This window comes from Apteryx rowi, unplaced genomic scaffold, assembly GCF_003343035.1.
Source record: "Apteryx rowi isolate R43461 unplaced genomic scaffold, aptRow1 scaffold_184, whole genome shotgun sequence".
Lineage (NCBI taxonomy): Eukaryota > Metazoa > Chordata > Aves > Apterygiformes > Apterygidae > Apteryx > Apteryx rowi.
In genome coordinates, this window is record NW_020448130.1 from 1,002,679 (window position 1) to 1,026,476 (window position 23,798).

At 38.0% G+C, this 23,798-nt stretch overlaps 1 protein-coding gene across 1 annotated transcript in view; it reads right to left on the reverse strand.

The window, feature by feature from the left end:
* The window catches only part of NECAB1 (N-terminal EF-hand calcium binding protein 1), a 62,393-nt gene that overhangs the window by 12,582 nt on the left and 26,013 nt on the right, over positions 1–23,798 (reverse strand). Inside the window, exons 5-8 of the mRNA XM_026061711.1 lie at positions 20,766–20,863; positions 6,298–6,434; positions 3,339–3,451; positions 50–126 (exon numbers count right to left, since the gene is read on the reverse strand). Of these exons, the coding sequence (XP_025917496.1) occupies positions 50–126; positions 3,339–3,451; positions 6,298–6,434; positions 20,766–20,863 (425 nt within the window). The remainder of the gene's footprint in view (positions 1–49; positions 127–3,338; positions 3,452–6,297; positions 6,435–20,765; positions 20,864–23,798) is intronic.

Sequence of the window (23,798 nt, forward strand, 5' to 3'; positions counted from 1 at the left end):
AAATCTTTACTGAAAATGAGAGAAAGAACAGATGAAATGAAATACATACCTTCTTTTCCAGTCTGTCAATCAGCTTTTGGAGTCTGTTTATCTGGGTTATCCACTCATTGTCTTCCTCAGTCCAACCTTTGGAAAATATAAATAATGAAGAATATAATGTTACTAAGTGTTGGGATATACTATATTCATTTATTGTGTTTTTTAAAAAAAAGTTTAATTCATCTTGTAATTAATTTTGTTTCTCAACAGAAGATTGTGGTACAATTAATTCAATGTTCATTTAGGTATAACCAGTAGAAATCCAAGACAAAATGCAAATCCAATACAAAATTACATTCTATACTAACTCCAGTGTTTTTGAAATTGCTGTGGTAGCTGGAGAAAGGAATGATCTTCTCTGCAGATGGAACCAACTCGTAACCTGAGCACCCTCTGCTCAAAATGCAAGATAATTTTTCAGGGGTTAAAGCTTTCTCTTTGCTAGTATTTCTGCTACTTTGAGAGGATCAAGATAAAATGAGAGAGTTGCGGGGGAGAAAACATGATTCTGAATATCTTGAAGAATTAGAGACCAGCTCTGTTTGGACTAGGCTTTATCGCGACTGATAATTTAGGAAAGGAGTTTAGGTATTTTTCTTATTGTTCCCCATTTCTTAATCTTCTTTCCATAAAGAAGTGTCTGTAAGAGTCGGCTCTCCTGTTCCATAGCAAGCCTGTCTCTGGGATTCCTTCCAAATACATCCCATGAGTGGATCAATGTAATACGTCTTTTCTGCAATCCCTCTTTTCCCTGAGAGCACTGAAGAAGGTGAAAGAAGTGCAGTCAAGGCTGTCTTTAATTATTGCAGCATGGCCAATGAAGCTTAGGCTACTGGATCCTTCTTACGCTTGCAGAGAGATACCAGACCTGCTGTTAGGGCCCTGACCCCAACAACTGCCACGATTGGACCGTTGGTGCTCTCAGCATCCCGACACAGTGCTTTGCTCAGCATGATTCCTGCATTATTCAGGGGTCAAGAATGTACCTGTTCCTTCCCAATAAAAACCATCCTCATGGACAGCAGAAAGAGTTAATCAGGTGTACATGTGTGTCTAAATGGTTTAGTTTCTGGCATGATATGCTGAGGGATCTGTAATTCCTGAAGGAGCCTGTTAACATAATCCCCTAGAGTCTCTCTCTCCTCTGTATTAAGAATATGGGGCTTTCTATTAGTTCCGGAAAGATTTATTTAGCTGCAATAGCTCTTTTTTTTCAGATACTCTCTGAGGGGTTTTCAGCTTTGTTACATGCATCCGCAACATGGCATCTAACAGGTTTTTCTTGTGTTCTCACACTGACTATGCATATAAACTTGCAGTGGACTCTGTAGTTGATTTGCTAACACTAACTGGGTGTTTTCTTCAGCCCACAATCCTTCTTTACCTTTCCAACAAAACAGTGCTTCTAGGTGCTATTACACAAGCTTGGTGAGTTGGAGAAATGTGACCATTAGGACTGATCCTTCCTACACTACATTTTTGCTTTTGAGATTTTGCTTTTGAGATTTGAGATGCTTTTGAGATGTGAGGTTTCTGCCAGTGGTGACTGCAAATTTTGACCAATTTAAGACTGATTACATTTCAGCATAATAGCTTTTCTAGGCTTTTTTTTTTTTTTTTTTTCCCCCAAGTCACAGAAGTCAGCAGCAAAGGAAAGACTAAAGCCATTGGATGTTAATTGTGTTTTGAATCTTTGCTGGATAGGACATGACCGTTTCAGAAGACTTCTTAGCTCTCCACCTCTCCTGTAGTGATACCTGCTGTCACATAGCAAAGGTGAAGCTAGTAAATGCAGTTCTACAAAGGCACAAGTATCTCTGAGCCTCCCTAAAGTCTCTAGAAAATTTGCTATTCTGCCATACCTGAGGCTTTCAGATGGAAAGGGTAATACTCCGGAAAGCAGGTGTGTGTGTTATGAGAGCACTTCCTGCAGTCACCCATAGTGTGAATGTTCACGTAAGTGATTGCTCAAAGGTTGTTTTTCAAAACTGAAGATTTTTCAGTGTGCATTCTCGATACACATGTTCATAACTCACTCATTTTCCAGCTCAGAGCTCTTGTGACATTTAGAATATATTTCAATCAAACAAATCCTAATGCTGAGGGCATACCATAGGTGTGATTCATAGGGGGAGGCGGAGTATGGCTTTACCCCAGCAGGTACAGGGGCTAAAGACATGGTGTCTTGCATGCTGAGAGAGTATGCACAAGTATAGTATAACTGTGCATATGGACAGCAATCAGTAAGCAGGAAGACAAAATGCCAAGTCAAACACAAATCAAGAGATAGAAGAGGCTTATCTAGCAAAGTACATTAGAACAGCTGTTGAGAAAGTTGTTAGCCCATTAAGATGACATTAACACATTAGCTGGATGTGGTATGGTATGGGTATGTTTGGGTCCCCCAGTCCTCTGTGAATTAGGAATGCGGTAACAACACTGTGAGACCTTCCTTATTACAGACCCCAGCGGGTCACAGCAAGGGGCCAAACATCAGCATGTAGCATTATGTTGAAAGAACAGTATCACTTCACTGAGTGGCAGAAAGTGAGTCGCAAATGCGTGACAGAAGGGTCTTCTAAAGAGGATTAAAAAGGAAGAGGTAAGCACGCGGCTGCAAATACTGAGATCTACATGACAGGTCAAGAAATGGGTTCGACCCATTGTGGTGTTTGGTGTCTCATTTATATATGTGTGCCTTGACTGAGAGACATCACTAAGCCTGAAGATGCCTTCACTGTAGCCTTAGGTTTAATATTACTGCTTTCAAACAATCCACTTTTTACCCTCTCATTTTTTGCAGAGCAGAAGTCCTGTTTCAGATTTTTCATGTCAAATTAAATCTTTTCTTCCTTCAGATTTTGTATTTCCCCTTTCAGTTTCTTGCTTGTTTCCCTCAGCTGTGATGTAAGTCACAATAGACAACCTGGTTCTCTATGAACTATAATCCCAACTTTTCCTTCATCTGCAGGCTATAAATATTCCCTAAGAAATGCTGAGTCAACCCACAGTCCCCAAATAATGTCCCTGTGTGCTGTCAAAGGGGGGTTGGTGCAGAGGAGAATTTGGCTCATAATTATGTATTTACTTTTTATCAGTTCAGATCTATGGTATATATTTGTTTTCTTTACACTTTTAACTAATACCTGGTATGTCAAATTGAAGGTTGATTTCTGTCAGTAAAGTACTTGAGCTGATTAACATTTCTAGATTAAAGCTTTGGGGGGAGATGCATGTATATTTTTCTGTGTGTGTTTGTGCATGTATTTTAAGTGTATTTAAAATGCGAAATACCGTACCTGTGTTAAAATGAGGGCTGTTTGGCGACAGGCTATTGTTTCTTTGAAGCCTTCGAGCTGAACGTTTTCCTGGCCATTGAATTGAGAGCACTTCTGGTTTTGCTGGGCCTTGTCTATATAGAAACAGAGGACAGTTCATACGGTAATACATGTGAGCAAGCTGCTCTTTTCTTTCTATTTTCACAAAATATATTAGTATGTTCCTTTTTGAATTAGGAGAAATACCTTTTGAGACTACTGAATTATTTTCTAGATTTTCACTATTAATAATTAGATGTGCTTAGACTGCTAGTCATTAAAGAAGGGGAGGGGGGAAGAATTAAGTTGGTAACTTATGCCTGTCTTTTAGAGCGATAAAGCTAGAGGTATGTCAGTGATGTGATTTTGACCTAAGCCAAGCAATCATTCACACAGCTTCTTCACATGGTTCACTAAGCATTTCATAGCGTCTCTGTGGCAGAACTGGGGTCACACAAGCAGCTAACAATCGGGGCCCCAAACCTGAACTTTTAATTGAGAAAATACACTTATCCCTTCAGCTTAGAGGTAAAAAAAGATAAACAACAACAAATATCTGTTAATAAGGAAGCAACGATGATGAGAAATAGTTAATACTGGATAGACGATAAATGCATTTCTGGGACCAGTACTGAAACATAACAGATTAAGAAATTACTTTTATACTGTGATGGCAGAGTCATTGACACTTGACAGTTTGCATGTGCACTGAAGGCTGTCTCTAGTGGATTATTCCTCATGATCCAGGTGAGGAATAATGAAGGACCAGGACTATATTTTGAATGTTTGGTTGAACTATTAGTTGCAAAGAATATTAGATAGGAATCTATACAGCTCAGTAAATAACTTGCAGATCACTGCTTTGGAAGGCTGTCCTGTCTCCTGAAGCACAGAATGAAGCCAAACCTCATCAAAACCTCACAAAATATCTAAAGGGATATTTCAGGATGTTATTTACTGTAGCATATGAACAGGATAAAATCCTGTAACAGTAAGCCAAATTGTGGCACTTCCCCAGTGTGAGAACTCTTAAGCCTTATTGGGGTTTTGCTTCAGTCAGTTTGCTCCTGAGTTAAGTTAGAAGCAAGTGAAGATGATTTTACATAGAGCATCTGTTTACTGGGGCATCTGCACTAGGAAGTCACCCCATTTCCTCCAAAATAGCTGTAGCTAAAGTGCTGAGTTGACTTGGCTTTTGTTTCTTGCACTGCTACATCAGAAAATGGGGGAGATGGTATTTGGATCAACAGTATCTCAACTCCTTCTTCTCATTTTATTTGCCATAAACCATACTGACAATCAAAAAGGATATTTCTGAACACCTATACCGACAAACTTAGAAAAAGAAATCTCCATAATGCCCTACCAGAAGAGAAAGCTAGCACCAAAAGGGATTCTCATATTACCCAATTCTCAGCACCCAAGTTAGTGATTTGAGTTACACAGATGGTCTTTCTAGACTTTATTTCTAGGGAGGCAGTCCTAAAAGGCGAGTCGGAGCAGAAGCCAATGATTACTCCAGAGGATGGCTTAGAGCACCCAAATTAGGCTCCAACTCTGAACTGACCACTAGAGAAGACTTTTTCTCTTCTGTCAATTGTATTGGGAATCTAGAAAGCCACAGGCATGAACCGAAGGTTGTGTATGTTCTACGTGCTCTATGCACTCTACGCACCATCAGCCTTTCCAAATCTGCTTAATTCCTATGGTCAAGCTGCCAGCACCAGAGCCTCACCCCCGTGAGGAAAAACCTCACAGTTCCAACTCCAACACCCCTAACTCTGCACTAAGCAGTGGAAATTAGGTAATTCTGCAAGAGAAACTGAATCAAATCTTAAAATGTTTATTTCATTGCTCCTTTGCACTGTATAAAATTGGTCTGAACTTCTGTTTTTTAAGTTTTCTGCTTCTCCCCTTTTTCTCTGCCTTTCTTTTAGACTATAGGAATTGCTTTAATTGATGTGGAATGAAGGTCAATAGCCCAGGTTAGGGCCCAAGTCACGTTATTATGCATGTACTTCAGAGATCTCACTACCAACAGCAAAGCAAGCAAGAAACTCACACTTCCAAGAGAAAGAATGAAAAAGCAATGCGTTTTATAACTTATGAAATGTTGAGATCATCTTTGTCCACCATAAAGGGCAGACACAACAGATTTTGTTTTGCTTTCCCTATCATCTTTAACAGTAACATACTGAGGAAAACAAATACATGAAGCCAAATACATTTTCAAAAAAGTTTGTTTCAGTGCTTGATCCTCTAAACTCTCATCTATAAGGTGATGCTATTAAATTCACTTAAACATTTTGAATGAATATAGGTTCCCCATGTTGTTTAAAGTTTATAGAGTTACGTGTAAACCAATACTATGGGTCCTGTGTTCTAGAAGGAAGCTGTAACAAGCAAGATCCTGCCTATTTCTCCTGTGAAAATTGGGACTGTTGCACAACCACAGATGAAAAAACTCATAAAGGCTGAAGAAGCAAACAAGGAGATGTCTGTGCTCTTAGTAATTACAAAACTGTCTACAATGCAGTGGTCTGGTTTTGCATGTGGTATTAAATAGTCAATAGGTTAAAAAAAAAAAAAAAAGTCAAAGGAGCAGCAACCAGGATGTAACAAAATGCTCACAGTCTCTCAGTCCTCTGACAAGCTATCCACCAGAGGATTAGAGAGTGGAGTCTGCCTTTATTCATTTTGAGGAAAACTCTTATTAGTGTCAGTGAGTTTCTATATGGAATAAAAAATGTATCCTTATTTCTCCTGTTATTCCTTGCATTGGGGCACCAGATGAAGCATAAAACAGTCTTTGGAAGTTCAATGTCCAAGTACAGCTTCCTTATATATTTTGCATCCATATACAGCTTACCCATTTCTAACGCCACTCTTGGACCCCAGCTCCTCATCCCATTGCTCCGCGCTGGGCAGAAAGCTGGCTCACCTTTCTTGCCGAGTCTGCTCCTCTGTGGTTTCCATGGCACACTCCAGAGAGGTCTGGAGGGACTGAAGCTGATTCAGTGTCTCCTTCAAAAGAAAGCGAGTCACAAACTGCTCCAAATTAGAAGCTTCCTGATAGTCCTAAAAATACATTAAAGATTGGTGACAATTAGAAATACGTGAGAGGAGATTCAGACTTAATTCAGAAGAGAAGCAGCATGAAAGTTCTGGTGCTTATGCATGCAAACTGCATGAGCAACTTTGTGGTTTTGGACAAAAAGACCTCTGAATTTTCAGGTGGACGCACTGTTCCCACACATGCTGTGGGAGGCCCAGGTGCACACTTGCACTCCTTTACAACATAGTTTCTACTTAAAGAAAACATTTACATACATTTCTCAACTCGAAGTGATTGCTGTACCACAATACTTCTTAAGTATGGAAAAGCCATACAGTGTACTGCAGGTCAAATATCTATTCACAACATATGCTATTAAACCAGTTCTTGTTGGAAGACTTCTTATGGAAATCTCAGGTTTTAAACCACTCATGAATCATCCGAGTTAATTACCCAGAAGCTTCACATATATTTCTTCTGTCTTCAAATTAATTGGGTGTGAGGTACTCTCTAACCAAATAACTTACAAATAAGTTTATAACAGAGAAGTACTTGCGGGATGCATTGACTGTCTACCTTTTGAGCAAATACCTGAGGCTAACATCAGCCCTGTAAATAACATTTGTGACAACCTCTTTATGGGTAGCACATCTTATTATGCAAGAAGAAGGCTAATTTATCCTAAATTTGCCGACCTCTCCTTCTAACTGACTTAAAAATCTGTTGCGCCTGACAGAGATCGTTTAATTTCTACCAATTTTGAATCTCTGTGGCATGTTAGAACAACATGTGAGAATTTGTGTAGCATGGGCAGCCAAATAAAACCCTATGGTAGAAATGGAGGGTATGCTTTAATTTCTCAGCTTTCATCAATGTGTTTGGGAACAAGTGAACAAAACATGAATGAATAGAAGTGATAGAACTGGCCGTTTCTTGCAAGTTTTTAAATGCCAAAACAACCTCAACAAAGGAGGATAATCAAAGTGTCTTAAAATTCTGGGCATCCAAAAAAGTAAATGCTACAGATACCTCTGTATAGCTTCTGCTCATAGTCAAGCTAAATCCATTACCAGCATTCTGAATTACAACTTAAAATGCCCATCAAAATGATTCTTTTTACAGCTTGCTCAGGTGGGCCCTTGCAGCCTGTGGGGTGGGCTAGACAACAGCTACATGATACTCGTCTGCACTGTCTGCAGCTGGCTGCTTTTTGACTCCTTTAAAAGTGCTTTCCTGCACCTGAAAGTTATTAACTTTCTTCATCAGAAGTGCTCCAGGTTTGTGCATGCAGCTGGATTTAGCCCTTGTTCTTCCTGTTCTGTTGTCCCCTAAGTTATTTAAAGGTTTCTTTGAAAATAGCTTGGGGCTACCTTATCCGGCATGCACAGTCTTTTTGTAAAGATGGGGTAGGCAGGACTCTGACATCATCTCTGGGAGCCTGCAATTATCAGAGTCTCTTTCCTTATATATATTTTACCCAAGTATTGGTGTTTACAACTCTGTTATGCAGAAATACCTAACTCACTTATTGCACCCAATAGGTCAAGTGGCTATCAATATTTTTCTTTATATAGTTGGGGAATTCAATAAAAATTCTCTGCACAGATATCACTTAAATTTCACCATACTTGCAAGCATTGTTTACCTATAGACTGAAATTAGTGGGAATATTTCCAGTGATTGTAATGGATATTAAACAAGGTCTCTCTATACATCCTAATCGAAGGGTTAAACAGGTCACATCCCTTCTGTTGGGAATTAATGTGGCTCAGTGGCCTATAAGATGGATTGGGAAGGAGGAATTTGTCTCTAAGGCCAACAATTCTGAACTTACAATGACACTGGGCAACTTTGACCACCTTGCTGAGTGTCACGATTCCTGTCTGTTGAAAGATAACTGTTTTACTCATCCTTGTAAGATTCTTTGAAGACTACGGAAGGTACTTAGCATATATAAGTTGTCAGCATTATTATAATTTAAGTCTTGGGGAAAAAGATTGTCCATGAGAATTCAAATTAAACCCCAACTCCAGTTCTTAGCAATAAGGAATTACCAGTAATGCTTTGTTATCATTACACCACTGTTTATTTCCTACAAAAAAGTGCCTCACTTTCCTTTTATTAAAGAGACACTGGTACAAGATTTCACTAGAAGAGAGAAAATGTTAATTCTGAGTTAATAAAAATGAATATCAATTTATTAAGCATATATTATGTTAGAATCAGATTAGCAGGCATGCACAGCATTTGTATTACCAGCCTACTGCACTATCCATTAATAATGGGATGGTGTCTGTGAGTGACCTAGAAAAATGACTTATTTCTTCAATTTTATTAACCAGGAACTGCAGTTCATTATGCTGCACAGCACTTTGGGCAGTCCAAATAAAATAAGTCTGTGTTAACATATCACACCCATTGTTACTTTTACTGATTGTGAGTGAATGATGGTAATTTTCCACATGTCCCTTCATCAAGAGACAACTATGACCTTTGTGAGCAGCTAAGATCTGAGCTTCCATTACGCAATTGAAAATAGATATAATTACAGATTTTCCTATGAAAAAGGTCACAGTGATCTTTAAAACTGACTTGCAGCTACCTTAAAAGGTGCAGAAGAGGCTCACCTTTTGTAAAGGTGGAGTAGGAAGGGTTCAGGTATCTTCTAAGGGAGTCCACATTTCAGATTTAGTGACTCTTTTGATCCCCTTGAGCTATGGCTCCAGCTCCAATTCTCTCCCCTTTGGGTGACCTGACACGGTGTTGATCCATTTTTTGGAAAAGCAGCTCCTTGAGGTGGTGAAGGACGAAGATAGCTGTGTTCATTTCTTTGGGGCAAGCAAACTAAAGCTATCATCTGGGACAAAAAGGTGACTCTGAATTCTTTCAGAAGGGCTGAGGCAAGAGCCCTGCAAACTGCAAGGGTGGAACCTCTCCAGAAGAAGGAAGGACCCAACGAGTGATGGATGGATAGTCAGTTAAGGCATCAACAGGAATGGCCCAAAATTCATGCAATAGCAGGGAGCAAGTCTAGAAAAAAAAGGCAAACCTCTGTGTTTAATGGGGAGAACCAATTTTTCTGCTGTGGAAAAGGCAAATCCAGAACAGATTACCTTGGGTATGTGTATCAGAACTTGCAGAGTGTCAGAGCTGGTGGTTTTAGAGACAGAACTGAGTAACTGTGGTCTTGGCCAAGGGCTGATCTGTTGGAGGCTGTGTCACTTATGCCTTTGTGACTGTGCAAGTATTTTGTACCTGGACTAGTAGCCTTAGTTATGAAGGAAGCCCATTTCTCAAGTTCCATTTTACATAATTTATAGTTTCATATCTGCAAGGAGCATAATAATGCATGACAAAAAACTAATTTATAATTATTCTTTTTTTATTAAAAAAGAGAAAAAAAGAGAAAAATCACTGTGGGTACCTAAGCTGCCTATTGCCAAGATTCTTTTCAAGATGTATAACGGCTATTAGAGCGTGACAGAATTCAACTATGAAGTTTATACAAAAATACAAAAAGACCCAACCCCCAAATCATTAGGCTAGAGGGCTGGAGATCATATTTTGTTCTTTTTGCAATGCAGTTGAGTTGCCTACATGATGTAAGAGTCTTTACGCACAGATATCTTTTGATCTTACTAGGGAACTGTTGCAGCAAAGTCTGATTCTATCTTCTCAGTAAAAGACATCTCACTCTCAGCATCTAGAACTAACAAGCTGAATTTGTCAGCTGAAACAGCAAAAAGCTTATTAGCAATGTATAACAAATTCCATTTAATCAATCATAGAATAATTTAGGTTGGAAAGGACGTCTGGAAGTCATCTAGTTCAATGCCCTGTTCAAAGCAGGGGCGACTTCAAAGCTAGCTTGGGTTGCCTGGGCCTGTGTCTGGTTGAGTTTTGAATATCTCCAAGGATGGAGACTCCAACACCTCTCAGCAACCCCATCCAGTGCTTCACTGCCCTCACTGAGCAAGGTATTTTTCTTATGACCAGTCAGAATTTCCCCTTCTGCAAGTTGTAACTATTGCCTCTTGTCCTTTTGCTGTGCATCTCTAAAAAGAGAATACTGTTCTGTCTCATCTGTAACCCGCCATTAGGTAAGAGAAATAGATCTTCCCTCAGTCTCTTCTCCAGACTGAACAAACCTAGTCCCCTTGGCCTCACTATATTCCTATTGTATTAAATATTATTTTATTTTATGTAGCAGTTTATAATTTTTTATTTATTCTTTATTTATAATAACAGTGTTTATAACAACTATTTAAAATCATATTACTTTGTAATTTTCTGTTTCCTATTTTATATTATATCAAAATATTTTCATAAAAATTATTTATGCTTATCTTTACAGAAAACACCCAAAGCAACTGAAAATTAGTTACCATTGAGTCCAACTCAGCAAGGAATAATCTGTTTAAATTGCCCTTGATCATGGAATGTCTCTTGTTCTGAATGTTTACATCCTGGATCACCGGGACACTGCCCTAGGTTTAATACTTTAAGCTGAGAATACAAAATTAGTCAAAATAGCTGTATTAAAATGAAAAAAAATCAAATCTTATTCATTTCAATGAATCATAACAGAATTATAACAGAAGCCAGATCCAGATACTCATTGAGTTGTGTTGTGATTTCACACAAATGCAATTTTATCAGTATCTTCTTTGTAAGAGCTAATGGATGCATAATATGCCAAACTGTTATGAAGGGTCACTAAAAATAGATCCAACTTCAATTTAAAAATTTGGCACAAATGTTACAAGTTTATTGAAGTATTACATTTGGAATAAACTACATATTTAAATTCTGGCTAGAGAACTGGAACAGTGACAATCTATAGTAACCACTTGCATGCTGACATTCAAGAACACTCAAATAAAATCTGCAGTAATGGGTCATTGTAGGAGAATACTGAGACACATTTTTAAGAGTGTCCTTTAGAGCAGCATATTTTATCACACTCTTTCACTGGGATTATTGAAGGAGTAATTATTATAGGAGTACTGTTATTACAATAATAGTAGGTGAAATTCATGCATGGATAAAAAGTAGTTGTTTAACTCTTATTAAGTATACCAAATAGCTTAGAGACAGGTAACTGTGTTTTGGCTTTTTTATTTTTATATCAGCAGGTAGTAGCAGTATGTGTAATTCAGTTGCTCCTGGGGCTACATTATAGGAATACAAGTAAAACATCAAAGCTGTAGGTGGAATGTTTCAATAGATATTGGCAGGGGAATGGATAGATTAAATGCTTCTTTTTCTGCTGTGAAGTGATTTCCATGCCCTTTTGTATTTAAAAGCATGGATATCAACTTAATTAAAGTTGTGGGTTTTTTGAAAATTCTGACTACTTAACACATCTTCTGCTACCAGCAAAATTTGAGTATTGGCTTCTTCCGACTAGGTCTAAGACTTCCACAGAAAGATCAAAGAAGTTCGCAAGAGTTTTTATTACTCTGATAAGGAGGCAGGAGGAGAGGAAGAGGGTGAATATCTAAAATATCCTTCTACAACTGCTCCGAATTCATTACTTGCAGCTCTTTGAATTTTTCTGCATTTGACTTGACTTGCAGTAAGAGCCATGATCTTAAATTATATAGGAAATAAATAGAAAATCCTATGCGATGATATTCCAGAATTTCGCATAGCATTAATAATGTTCTGAGATAAAAATAGCTGCTCAGTCATAGGATTCTCACTACCTTGCAGCAGACGGTACCACCGGTGATATATTTAGCACTGCCACCAGCATTCCTCTCTTCACATGCATTTACAGCAGGCAGCTCATGAGTAGTTGTGTACATGGATTTATGCAAAAAGCTCCAGACTCCACTTCTAACTAGTGACAATTGTGTCTCGTTAAAAATTAGGGAAAGAAAAAAATATCAGGGAAATTCAGGCAAGACATCCAAGGTCAAAAGAAAAGACTTTTGGATGGTTCGTTTTTAGGAATTTGCAGATTGAATTTAATCAGTTTTATAACAATGGAGAAAATAGAATATGAGAAAGAACTGTGTCTGCAGATGGGAACATTTCTTTAAAGCCTAGTAGGGCTGGCATTTAGTGACAATTTGTTACTCTGATATTTTGATGTTATTTTTTATTGCTTAATTGAGTTCTGATTCCTCAAAAAGGATTGGTTGAAAAATTCTCACCAAAATTTTAACTTGATAAAGCTTTGAAATTTAAACAACACAAAATATGTTTGAAAAGCATCTGTTTTCCTCATTTTTCCCCTCTATTTTACTGAAAATTTGTTCAAAACCACTGGAAGTTTTTTCAGAGTTCAGTTAAAAGAAGCTGGTGTTTAGGACTTAGAATTTCTTCACCATATCAACATTAGCTTTAGAATCTTGTCTCATTTCATAGAGCTAACTGTGAACACTGTTAATATTGTAAAGGGTATGTTTGGTCTGATACTAGAGCTGGATGAAATGCCTGTGTGAGAAATGGAGGTGGGAGCTGCACCACATTTGTCCTTTCTTTGAATGAACTGTATGTGTGAAATTATGAAAAGAGCTATAATATATGTCCAGTTTAGCTAGCGCAATAGTGCAAACTGTTATTAAAAGCTAGCCTGAAGCGACCAAACAAACAGGCAGAATTAACTGTGTGCAGTTAAGAAATACATCAGATTGCAGTGGTGTATATATACATTGTAGCTCCTTTCATTACAGACAAGGGTTTTGTGACTCTGTAATTATTTCATAGGTGTAAGATATTGATTATTATCAGCTATCTTAAAGTATTAAAATTAATCATTGCAAGCTGCTAGTATGTATCACTGCTGCTCTTTATGTTTTGAAATTCAAGTGCTTTATGCAATCTTCATCCTGAACAGACTTCTCTTTCTGTATAGGGAATACTAAAAGGAATAACTCCTTTTTGTTCTGACTTTCCATTACCAGCTGAATCTGTCCATTTTGTCAACTTTAAAACATAAAGATGATAGATAGCAATGGTATTAGACTGGTGCTGACTTGAAAAGAAATATTCATGGACGTAAGGAACAAACGACCTGCATTCAAAATCAATGTATGCAAATTAATAGTTTGCTTAACCTGAGTAATACCTTCCTGTCACTATTCTCAGGCAGCAGCGGTATAGTACAGTTATGCATTACACCAGGACACATTCTTCTGCAAAAAGAGCATATGTAAAAAGTGCAGTTTCAAGGAGACTAAGACTATGGTTCTGTGAAAGTTGTTAATAAATTCTAGTCATATGTAAAAACTGGTGCCAGCCAATTTAACATGGATTTCACCAAAACAAAATACAACTTGAAACTTCATTTTTCTCAAACAGAATGTTAGTTGTGGAACTCAATTACCGACATATATTTTTCTCGCTTTTTCTTGGTTCTTTTGTTTTGGGATATAATTTACATAACCATTACAGTCACTATTACTCAAATATATAATTAAAAAATCTAGATATTCTGGTTTATAATGGGTATCAAGCCACCAGAGTGCAGTGTTCTACATCATTACTATAAGTACCATCAATATTGCGTGTCCGTGTTATTCTTTCAGCTCCCATAATCTTTCCTCTATTTTGGCTTGCTCCTGTTTTTAGAGTATTGAAGTTTTCTGTACTGGCTGCACTGACTTCACTTAGTTTTTCTGAGTGGAGCAGAGAAACGGAATGATTTCTGCAGGAGTGGAGAATTAGGGGTGCTGTGTGGGTGGCCAAGACCAATATCACACTGTTGCCCGGCATGCAACCTCCTTCCTAAGTCTTGGCAAGTAACAGGTAAAAGGCAGTTACATTTTTTTTGCCCCAAATGCTGGGATTAGGAGGCTGTTCCAGAGCTTGTTTCACTTGCAGTGAGCAGGAATTATCTTTCATTTCCATCCTGAACATATTCAAGGCTGATTTATGTTTTGCATATTTAAATACTGGCTATAAACCAGCCATGGTTAGTGCTGCATAAATGGCATCTGCTAGTTCGCTTGAGTGTTGTTGCCAGATATCAGAGACCGATCTTGTCATCTCTTTGATAAAACAGTTGAAAAGGAGGAAAAAAAAAAAACACCCTCCAAAGCAAAGACTGTGCAACTATATCAAAGTCTGAAAAAGGAATTGTGCAGTCTCTCATCCCTTATTTCCTATGTTTGTCTGCCATTACCTGCCCATTTAAGTCCGCAGTGCTTTTGTCTCCAGAAGAAAAACAGTGCATTTCTATCACCACGAGGTGTGTGTGCGCTCAAAGGTCACCTCACTCCTGATTCAGGTTTGAAAAAGTGTACTGCAGCTGTTCTAGCCAGAGAGCTTTCCCACTTCTGTGGAAGAAAGATCTTGCTGTACATTTGAGGAAAAAAAGAGATGTAAGAAATGGAAAAATGAAATGGAAAAACGAAATAAGGATGATGAAAAGAAGGCTCATGAGACCAGACTATGGGGGGATCTCTAACATTTGTTTAAACAATTTACTACTGTGCTGACAGTCCTTTCTGGTTATTGTGGTGCTTCCTTTACTTTAGATTTGAATTTCTCATTTTGCTGCAAAATATTCATAAATGCTTTCTATTAGCTATACAACAGTCAGCAAGTCTGAGTCTGTCCGGGAGGTTACTGCTCCTAGCAGCCGGTAGAGCTGGCAAGGGCTTGGGAACGGGGCGGTTTCTACGTTTCTTAAACATTTTTTATTCTAAGATAACCATAGCTCAGTCATTTGGCCACCAACCAGCTGTGGTTAGACTTTTAGCAAGACTACAGCATAAAGTGCCTTAGGGAGAAGGGRGTTTTAAATCATCTGAAACAGCCCTTGCTTCCCCTTCCAGCCTCGGCTGCTGGTCTTCACTGTGTGGGTGCCAGTGGGACTTGTGCCTCTCTGCAGACTCTGCAGATGTCCTGGACATCCTCGAATACCCCAGGGTCTCCAAAATATCACTAGATGCCTATGTTCCATATTATCCTTATTTCCTATGAAGACGATATTTTTGGTGATTAAATGACTCCCTGAAATTCTTTTTCCTACTTTACTGACTAGTAGAATAATTGATCACTGAGAGCAGGCTGCATTTGCAATAAATTGTAGTGATTTCAGGAACAAAAATGATAGAGCAAAACCTGTTCTTACTGAATAACTGACAAGTAGCAACAATTTTACAGCTTGATAACTTAAGGAGGACATGTTCCTTGGTCTGTAAGTTTCCTGATTTCAGTAGTCACAAGTGGACTATTAAGGTTAATAGAACCGAAGTGCCAAGCACCTTAAAAAAAAAACGGGTCCAGTTTTATCTACATACCTAATTACTCAATGATAGACGTCCTTTTATGTGCTGTGGGCTGCAAAGTTTCTCTTCATTGTATTTGTATGTGACTGCAAGCTAAGGAAGGGAATAAAATTGTAGCTTCCCAAAAGTGTTATGTACATTTGGTTAATAAAAAAGTTAATATTAAATATTTTAAATATTTTAATTAATAGGTTTCTGCATCTTGTTATAAAGGATGTCAGAAAAGAAAGCTTAAGGAACAAGCTTTCCAGTGCCTCCACAAAGGTTTGCCGAGTCTTTAATTTTTAATGCTTCCTGTTTATAAGATGAAGAAGGAACAAGATAAGCACAACTATCTCAGCTTGTACTTTGATCAGGAAAACTGCAACCCGCCAGCTACAAGAAAAATAACTGACACCAATGATTAATCTGTCCTTTTCCACTGCTGACCCTAGCAACAAAACCAACTCACACATTCTCTCCATCCCGAGGAGAGAAACAATCAAATATCAGATGCCACCAGGCTCCCTATAAACCCTCAGATATATATTTCCCTTCCTTGTGTAATGATAAAAAACCCGAAGACCAGGACCACACAGAAAGGCTGTAGCTACCCCAGTATCCTCTGGTAAGATGACTTTTGCATTTAAAGCATGTTGACTGCAAATGTAATTAAACAGTTCCCCTGCTGAAAAAATGTTCCTGTTTGTACCTATTTCTCTGCATTCTTTAGGCTATCACTTTCCCTCGAGACACGGACCACAGGACCCATACCATTCCTCCGCTAGTGAGGGCTTCCTGGGTTCCCGTCTGATACACTGCCCGGAACTGTTCATATTAGGAAAAAAGTCTGAAACTGGGATTTTGCTGCCCTCACACTCACTGTGCAGCATCAAGATCTGCGAACTCCCATACTCATTTGAATGAGACCACTGAAAGAGTAAGCTGCTGGTTAGTTTGGTTAGACTGGAAGGATCTGGCTTCAAAATAGTAAAAGAAAGGAGTCTGGATCCAAAGTCCCTTGAAACTGCTACAAGACTGGAACATCTTCTCCTTAGATGACTCAGTTTTTCACTTTCAGCTAGCACAGGAATGGTAGCACGGAGGAAAGCTCAGTTCAGGAAAGCTGCACTGATGACCTTTTCAAACCACAGCGAACACTATTAAATCCTTCTGCTCTGGTTTGGAATCATTCAAAGAATGGCTGGTGAGGCAGGAATCTTGCTCTTATGAATTTTGATACATGTGAGTGTCCCCAGAAAGGCAATCGCAAAAGCAAGCAAAGTAAGAAAAGCAAAGAAATTCCTCAAGCAGGCCAAATAAATCACAGAAGCTTTGGAGGGAAGGCGTGTTAGCTCCTCTAGCCTTTTGTCTTAACATCTTTAGTTCTTCAACTATTTTAAATGCATGTGGATGAGTGATACCTGCTTTCTCTCACAGAACTTCTTTTATGTGCACTTAATCGTTGCATTTCATTATGGATAACATTTTATGCCATCTTAGTTTCTTCTCACAGTATTTTTAAACCTCCTATTTGCATTTGACAGGGTTTTTTTCCTTCATAATTCTCTCATGCCTCTCAGGTCTGTTCACCGTGAGCAATGCAGTGTGAGTTTTTAAGATAGCATTTTGTGTAAGAAAATGTCTGTTTGCAAATACTATGGAGGTAGATAAAGTGTATTGAAATTATACTGTAACTACCTTGCAGGAGTCAGTTATCTGCTAATCTGTTGGGTAAAAAAAAACAACAAAAAAACAAACACATGAAAATAATTTCAAATTATATGGACAATCTGGTTAATCTTGATTTAAATCTAGGAATCCATAGCAAAGCTAAACTCAAATTGCTCTTGGTGAGAGCTCTTTCTGACTAAAGGCTGAAGGAGTTCACAGGTAGAAAATATTTGTAAACAAAAACTACGATATTTATTTGTTAATGCATGTGATTTCCAAAACTTATGGTGAATAATAAAAAAAACCCAAAAACATAAAGAGTCAAATCTGTTCATGTACAAAAGCTATTTGATGTACACTTCTGTACTAGTTTTATGGATGTGAGTCAAATAATATCGCTCTTTTAGATGTTATCAAATTTAGATTAATACATGCCAGGAAGCAAATAAAAGTTTGGGTTTTTTTAACTTTTAGTTCTGTTTATGTCTGGAATAAGGAAGATTTACAGGTTCGGTTTTTAGAATTTCAGACATGCTGATCCATTGCTTAGAGGATCACATGCTGAGCTGTGTTTTCTGTTAAAGCCTGGCACTTCTGGGTTTCTTTGGAAACCAGAGATGAGCAATTTAGCTAAGAGTCCGACTCTGCAGTTGCCTCTCATGTAAGGTATCTACCGAGTAAGGACAATATGAATTGGTAGGAAAGCAGGGCTTTTCTATATGAAGGACACATTGATGATTGTTTATATGACTCTAAACTGGATAAATAAAATGAATGGAGTACCAAATTGCTTCTTTTTCCCCCAAATACTTAGGCAGACTGAGCTGCCTCTCTGAAATGACACATGATCTGGAAAAGTTTTGTAGAGCCAGTTAGAGGTGCTGAGCTTTCTCAAATCCATGAGAGGTCAGAGGGGATGGAAAGCCCACAGCAGCCCCGAGGACCGGGTCTGTCGTCAGCCCCATGCCCTGCAGACTGGGGTTCAGGTTCAGTCTGAGAAGTTCTTGCCACCAGCTGAAGGACCCTGACATGTATAACTGAAAATGTATTCCAAACACAGCCAGTAGTCCATTAAAATATTCAGCTGTTGCTGTGTCTGACAACATACATTACTTTTTCATTCTATTGTTCATAATAAGATGTAGTACTGAATCATTTATATACCATTTATTGATTTTGGAAGGACAATGTCCCGTCTTCTCTTTTGTTTTTTTTTTTTAATAGGAGTATTTGAATCAGATTACTGGAAACTGGCCTAGCCACCGTAGATACCCTGTGTCTTTGTAGCTATTAACATACAGGTCCTTAGTTTTAGGGTTTTTTTTCTATATACGAATTCTCCAAATAGGTTATGACTTATGCAATTGTAATGAATGCTGATCATATTCAGTGACTATTTAAGGGACCAGGTTGGTGCAATGGCAGAGCTATGACAGCGTGTTCATTCGCATTCAGAGAAGGTCTAAGCCTTGCTCTGGACACACACCACTGGCCACTCACAGTCAGCTCACTCAGGTCTGAGTAGTTGCATGTTTGGGCTGGGGCGTCCACTTCAGCTGGAGCCAATGCTAGCTGCATCACTTCGGCGTGTTGGTGACGGGACTGGCCAAGGAAACCACTTAACCGTGCTGTCTCAGCAGGCTAACCAGGTTTGACTGCACCTCCAGCTCCAATTTTAGGTAGATATTTTCCAGCTTTTAGACCATCAACTTCAATAAAAGCTTGGACTATTTAAGATGGGAGTATTTAATACTTGCACTCCAATGATTTGATCAGGTAGGCAGGTCACATAATAAATATCTGTTTCCTGAGAACTGAGTTCCCATTGGGAGTGCTCTAAAGGTTGAATTTAGAATTTCATTTCTGTACAGAGCCAGAATTGCTGGGCATATCTTTGATGGAAAATTATGTTAGGATCTTTGTGAACACGTTTTCTTTGATTAACTGTATTCACAATCTTTGTCTACTAACCAGAACTGAAAAAAATTCTTGCAGTATTAGCTTTGCTCTAGTTTTACCACCCTGAAAGAACATTGTCAATTAGGATATTCTCACAAGAAAGAAAAAACACTAAGTTTGAATCTTCAAACATGAAGATAAAATTAAAATGAGTTTTTCTTTTTTTAGATTGGATCCTCAAGCAGACAAATGCAACTTATCAATATTCCAGATTTTCTTATTCATTGTGTAGTCAGCTCAGTGCTTACTTATAATTCTGATTACTCTACTGAGACTTCTCCTCTACAATTAACTTCTGAAGTTATTCTTAAATGCCTCATTCTGTTTACTTCCAGTAGTTATCAGATGACATGTTCTGCCCTTTAGCTGTATTTTATGCATGTGGCTAATCAAGCATTTAATTTTTTTGAATTATGTGTAGCGAGAATAAACTAATCTGCTCCTTTTCAGTGTCCAGGCCAATGAGACAGTGAGTCATCTCACATTCACTTCATTAGGAATGGAAGAGGCACAGCATGAACTGAGAGACATTCAACTTGCTGGTTAAATAAATATGATACCCTTTCAGGATTTTATTTTGGCATTTCATGAAAAATGTATGGGTACTGTACTCTTGCAAATGCCTGAATGCCAGAGACAACAACTTCACTAGAGAAGCAGAGTTTTCTCCCTGTTGATCACTGATTGACTGAAGAATGCATTTTTTTTGCCCCCATAGGATCTCATGGAATAGTTCTGGCTCAAATTTATTTTCAGGACTAGAATAAAAAAATGCCAATGTTTATGGTTTGCCTTTCAGTGATAGCTACTGTTGTTACTGTCAGAGATACTTTCATGTGATTTTCACTGACCAGTTGTGTTTCTAGAGTTATTTGGGACCAACCCCCCAGCATTTACACAGCCACTGCCAGGATCGTTTTATAATCATGAGAGTACTGGGATTTAGTGGGCTTCAGGGAATATGGGGGAAGACAGTCCTTTTTAAACTTTTAAAAATATCCTGGAATTTGCATTTAACAATAACATAAACATGACTCCCCAATATGTCTCCAAATGACTCCTGCTTACCTAATTTAAAGGTAGTCATTAATATAGTTGAAGTCATTTACATAGCTTTTTACTAACATGTTTACTACTTCAAAAACTTTGGATTATTTTTTCAACTTTGGACTATTTTCAAATGTTGATAATACCTACCTGCATTCAGAGTGGGCCATGGAAGCCTCTCTGGGCTACTGCAATATGAAGAACATCCTTCTGATCATTCACAAAGGTAATTTTGATTATCTCCAAACTGTAATACTTTGCAGACAGAGCTTTATCATGGTGATTCTTGACCATTTTGACAAGCCTTTTCCTCCCGCGCCTTTGCTACAAAACCATATATATATATGTGGAAGAATTTAAACATGAATTAGCAACTATGTCTAGATAACAAAATACTGGATGCATGTTCAAACGAACAAAATAATGTGTAAAGAAAACCACATGACTTACTTTCTTTGTTTTGTCCATTGCCTTCAGTATGGTGATGTTTAAGTCTTCCAAGACAGACAGAACATTTCCATACTCTCCTAAGTGCTGGGAAAAATATTCTAAAAGAAGAAGAAAACCTGAGTCACCTATTTATGACATGTCAAAGTGATATTTTGTTAAATAACAATATAATTGAGTCTGAATTCAGTTATGGTATCATTATTATTAGTTACCTGAATGTATAAAGTGAACAAATTTACAATAAAAGGATGATTTTATTCTTAAATTTTATTAACGTTTCCTTTGAAAACATGGGAATACTTAAAATACCAAAATCAGTGTTTTGAAATTTTTTTCCAATAAATGAGCTGCCAAATTGACAAAAATTAAAATATCAGTTTGACAGCTGAAACAGACCTATTTCCAAAAGGTCTACATTTTATTTCTAAGATGGATTTTCAGTTTAACAATCTACTTCACAGTTGTTGGCAGGAAATATTTTTTTTTCACGGATATGTACTAAATCTGATAATATTTACATTGATAGAAAAACGAGTATCTCTACTAAAGCACTTAGAGTCAGAAGAGAGAAGATCAAGATGGGGCTTCTGTGAGCTGGGGTCAGCTGAGACCAGTTGTTTCTCCCAGGGCCTCTGAGAAGTGAGACAGAGCATGAGCTGGACAGTTAAGTTTCTAGTCGCATGTACTGTCATTCTATTTTCAGTAACTATGATTAATATATTTTTAAAATAAAAAATAGGGAAATAACACAAGTTGCAGAAGATGGGTGCTATTTAAATAAAGGACTTATAAACAGAAAGAGCTGATATCAAAGCCAAAGGCATACTTCAAAGTAGATCAAGAATAAAAGTGAATTAAGTCTTTGTGTGAAAACTGTATTTACTCAAATCCTAGTTATATTTGTGTTTGACTAGAAGAGCATAAAAGCAAATACAATTACTATTGTATCAGCAGACTTTAGGGATTCCTCTATGTAAATGCTGAAAGTTCTTAAAAAAGGAACATAAATACAAAGCATATCTGATAGATGCTTATGGAGTGGATCACATGGACCAAGCCAATGATACACATTGTCAGAAGATTAATACTGTATGAAAAAAAAAGATTTATATTAATACAGGGAAGATACTAATCAGGTGAGAAGAGTAACACTGTCTGTAAACACAGTAGATATTAAATCAACAAAGCCTGAGAGAAGAAAAAGGCTGGAATGGGATCGGTGAGGCATTTTGGGAGGGTTCAAGTTACGAAGATAGTTCAGAGACTTAGAGGCTGCATAAGATCAAGAGGGATGAGTAGCTGTAGACATGTTTCAGAGTTACTGTCAGATAAAGTAGGCTCCATTGACAAAGTAGTGCTAAAATGATCCACATATTTTTCCTTTACAATCATTTCTCTTTCTCAAATGACAGTCTTATTATCACGACCTGCCATATGACAATGTCTGCATCAACCAGAGGGCTTTGCTCCCGCGAGTCCTGCTGCAAGTGAACGAGTGACGCCAAGGTGGCTCGTTGGGGTAGCAGTGGTGTCTCACCGTTATGGTTAACGGGGTAGAGTCAAAGGAGGCAAGTGCCAGAAATCACGATGCGAATGTAGATTTGGTGAATATGGAGCTCAGAGAGTGAAATACAACAGACGGAGGCACAGGGATGGAAAAGTGTTAGATAGACAGAAAACAGTGTTAAAGCTAGAAACCGTATCAGAAAAGGCATTTAGAAATCAGATTATCTAGAAGAATGTGAAAAATAACATCTAAATGACAGACAGGCAGAACAAGATTAGAATGGAGCCTTCTGAGATAATAAATAGCAATACTTCGAGGCTTTTAAGTGGTCAGAGCAAGTTTCTCAAGGGAATCATGAAAGCATAAGATTTCAGGAGCATTGGTTACAAAACCTGATATCCCTGAGAGCTTGAATGAAATGATTCAGAAATAAAATGTACTGTGAATTAATATCCTGGAAATGAAGCTTCATTTTACTGGAGAGAATGGAAATAAATAAGAAAGAGCTGTATAATCACTAGATTAAATCTGTGTCTCTTAGTTCTTGTCTTCAGGGCAACTGGCTCACGTGGATTCAGTACCAGATTCATAAATAAGGAACACCCTAGCAGCAATTTATGAAAGATTTACAAGGAAGCTGGAGAGCTCAGATATCATTAGAACTGCTAACCCAGTCTGTATATAATCAAAATGGGCAGGAAAAGAATGTAAATGTCAGATTCAGGCCCCATGTAGCACTTTCAGTCTGCTTGGGTCTGCTTGCTTGGCTCACATTGCAGAGCGGATGCTAAGGAGACGCACTAGCCTCTGGTGCAGAAAATACATCAGTAGCAGTAAATCACTTGTGGGACAAAGCCACTTTCTTTCTTTGCCACGTTTACATAATTTGGGCCAAATTCTCAACTAATAAAAGTCATCCCAGCTCAGTTAACTTCAGCTGCATCATCATATATTTCTGAGCCACACACAGAGATGCTTTGATGGGTTCCTGACTATGGACAGAGTTGCCTTGTGGACAAGTAAATGAATTGGCATTCAAATTGACAGAGTTTTGAGTTTTTAAGAGTCTTCCACATTGCTGACCCTGGGAAAATTCAACAGGCCATTATTTGCTGACATCTTTTCCCAGGAAATATGCTGTCTTTGACAAGTATACCTGATTTTTGACCTTTTTGGGGAGCACTTGCAGAAGTTTTCTGTAAATTCTTTTCCACTGCAAGCAGCACTCCTAAATCAGGTGCTATAAAATTAGCTAGAGAGCAAAAAAGGATTTCAGGGAAGCTATCCCATGATTCACAGCCTAAAATGGGGCACAGAATTAGGTCACTGGCCAATTTCTAGGCCTAGCAGGAGTTTTTCTTGATAAAGGATGACAGAACTTGTCAAACTGCTGTTCTTACTGAACCAAGTTGTAGGAACTAATGTATGCCAGTGGAATACTAATATAACGATCTTTTTTCAAAATTGCCAAAACATTTATACCTTTGAAAGTAATGTACTAACTAGAAAAAATGTCTTGCATGAAA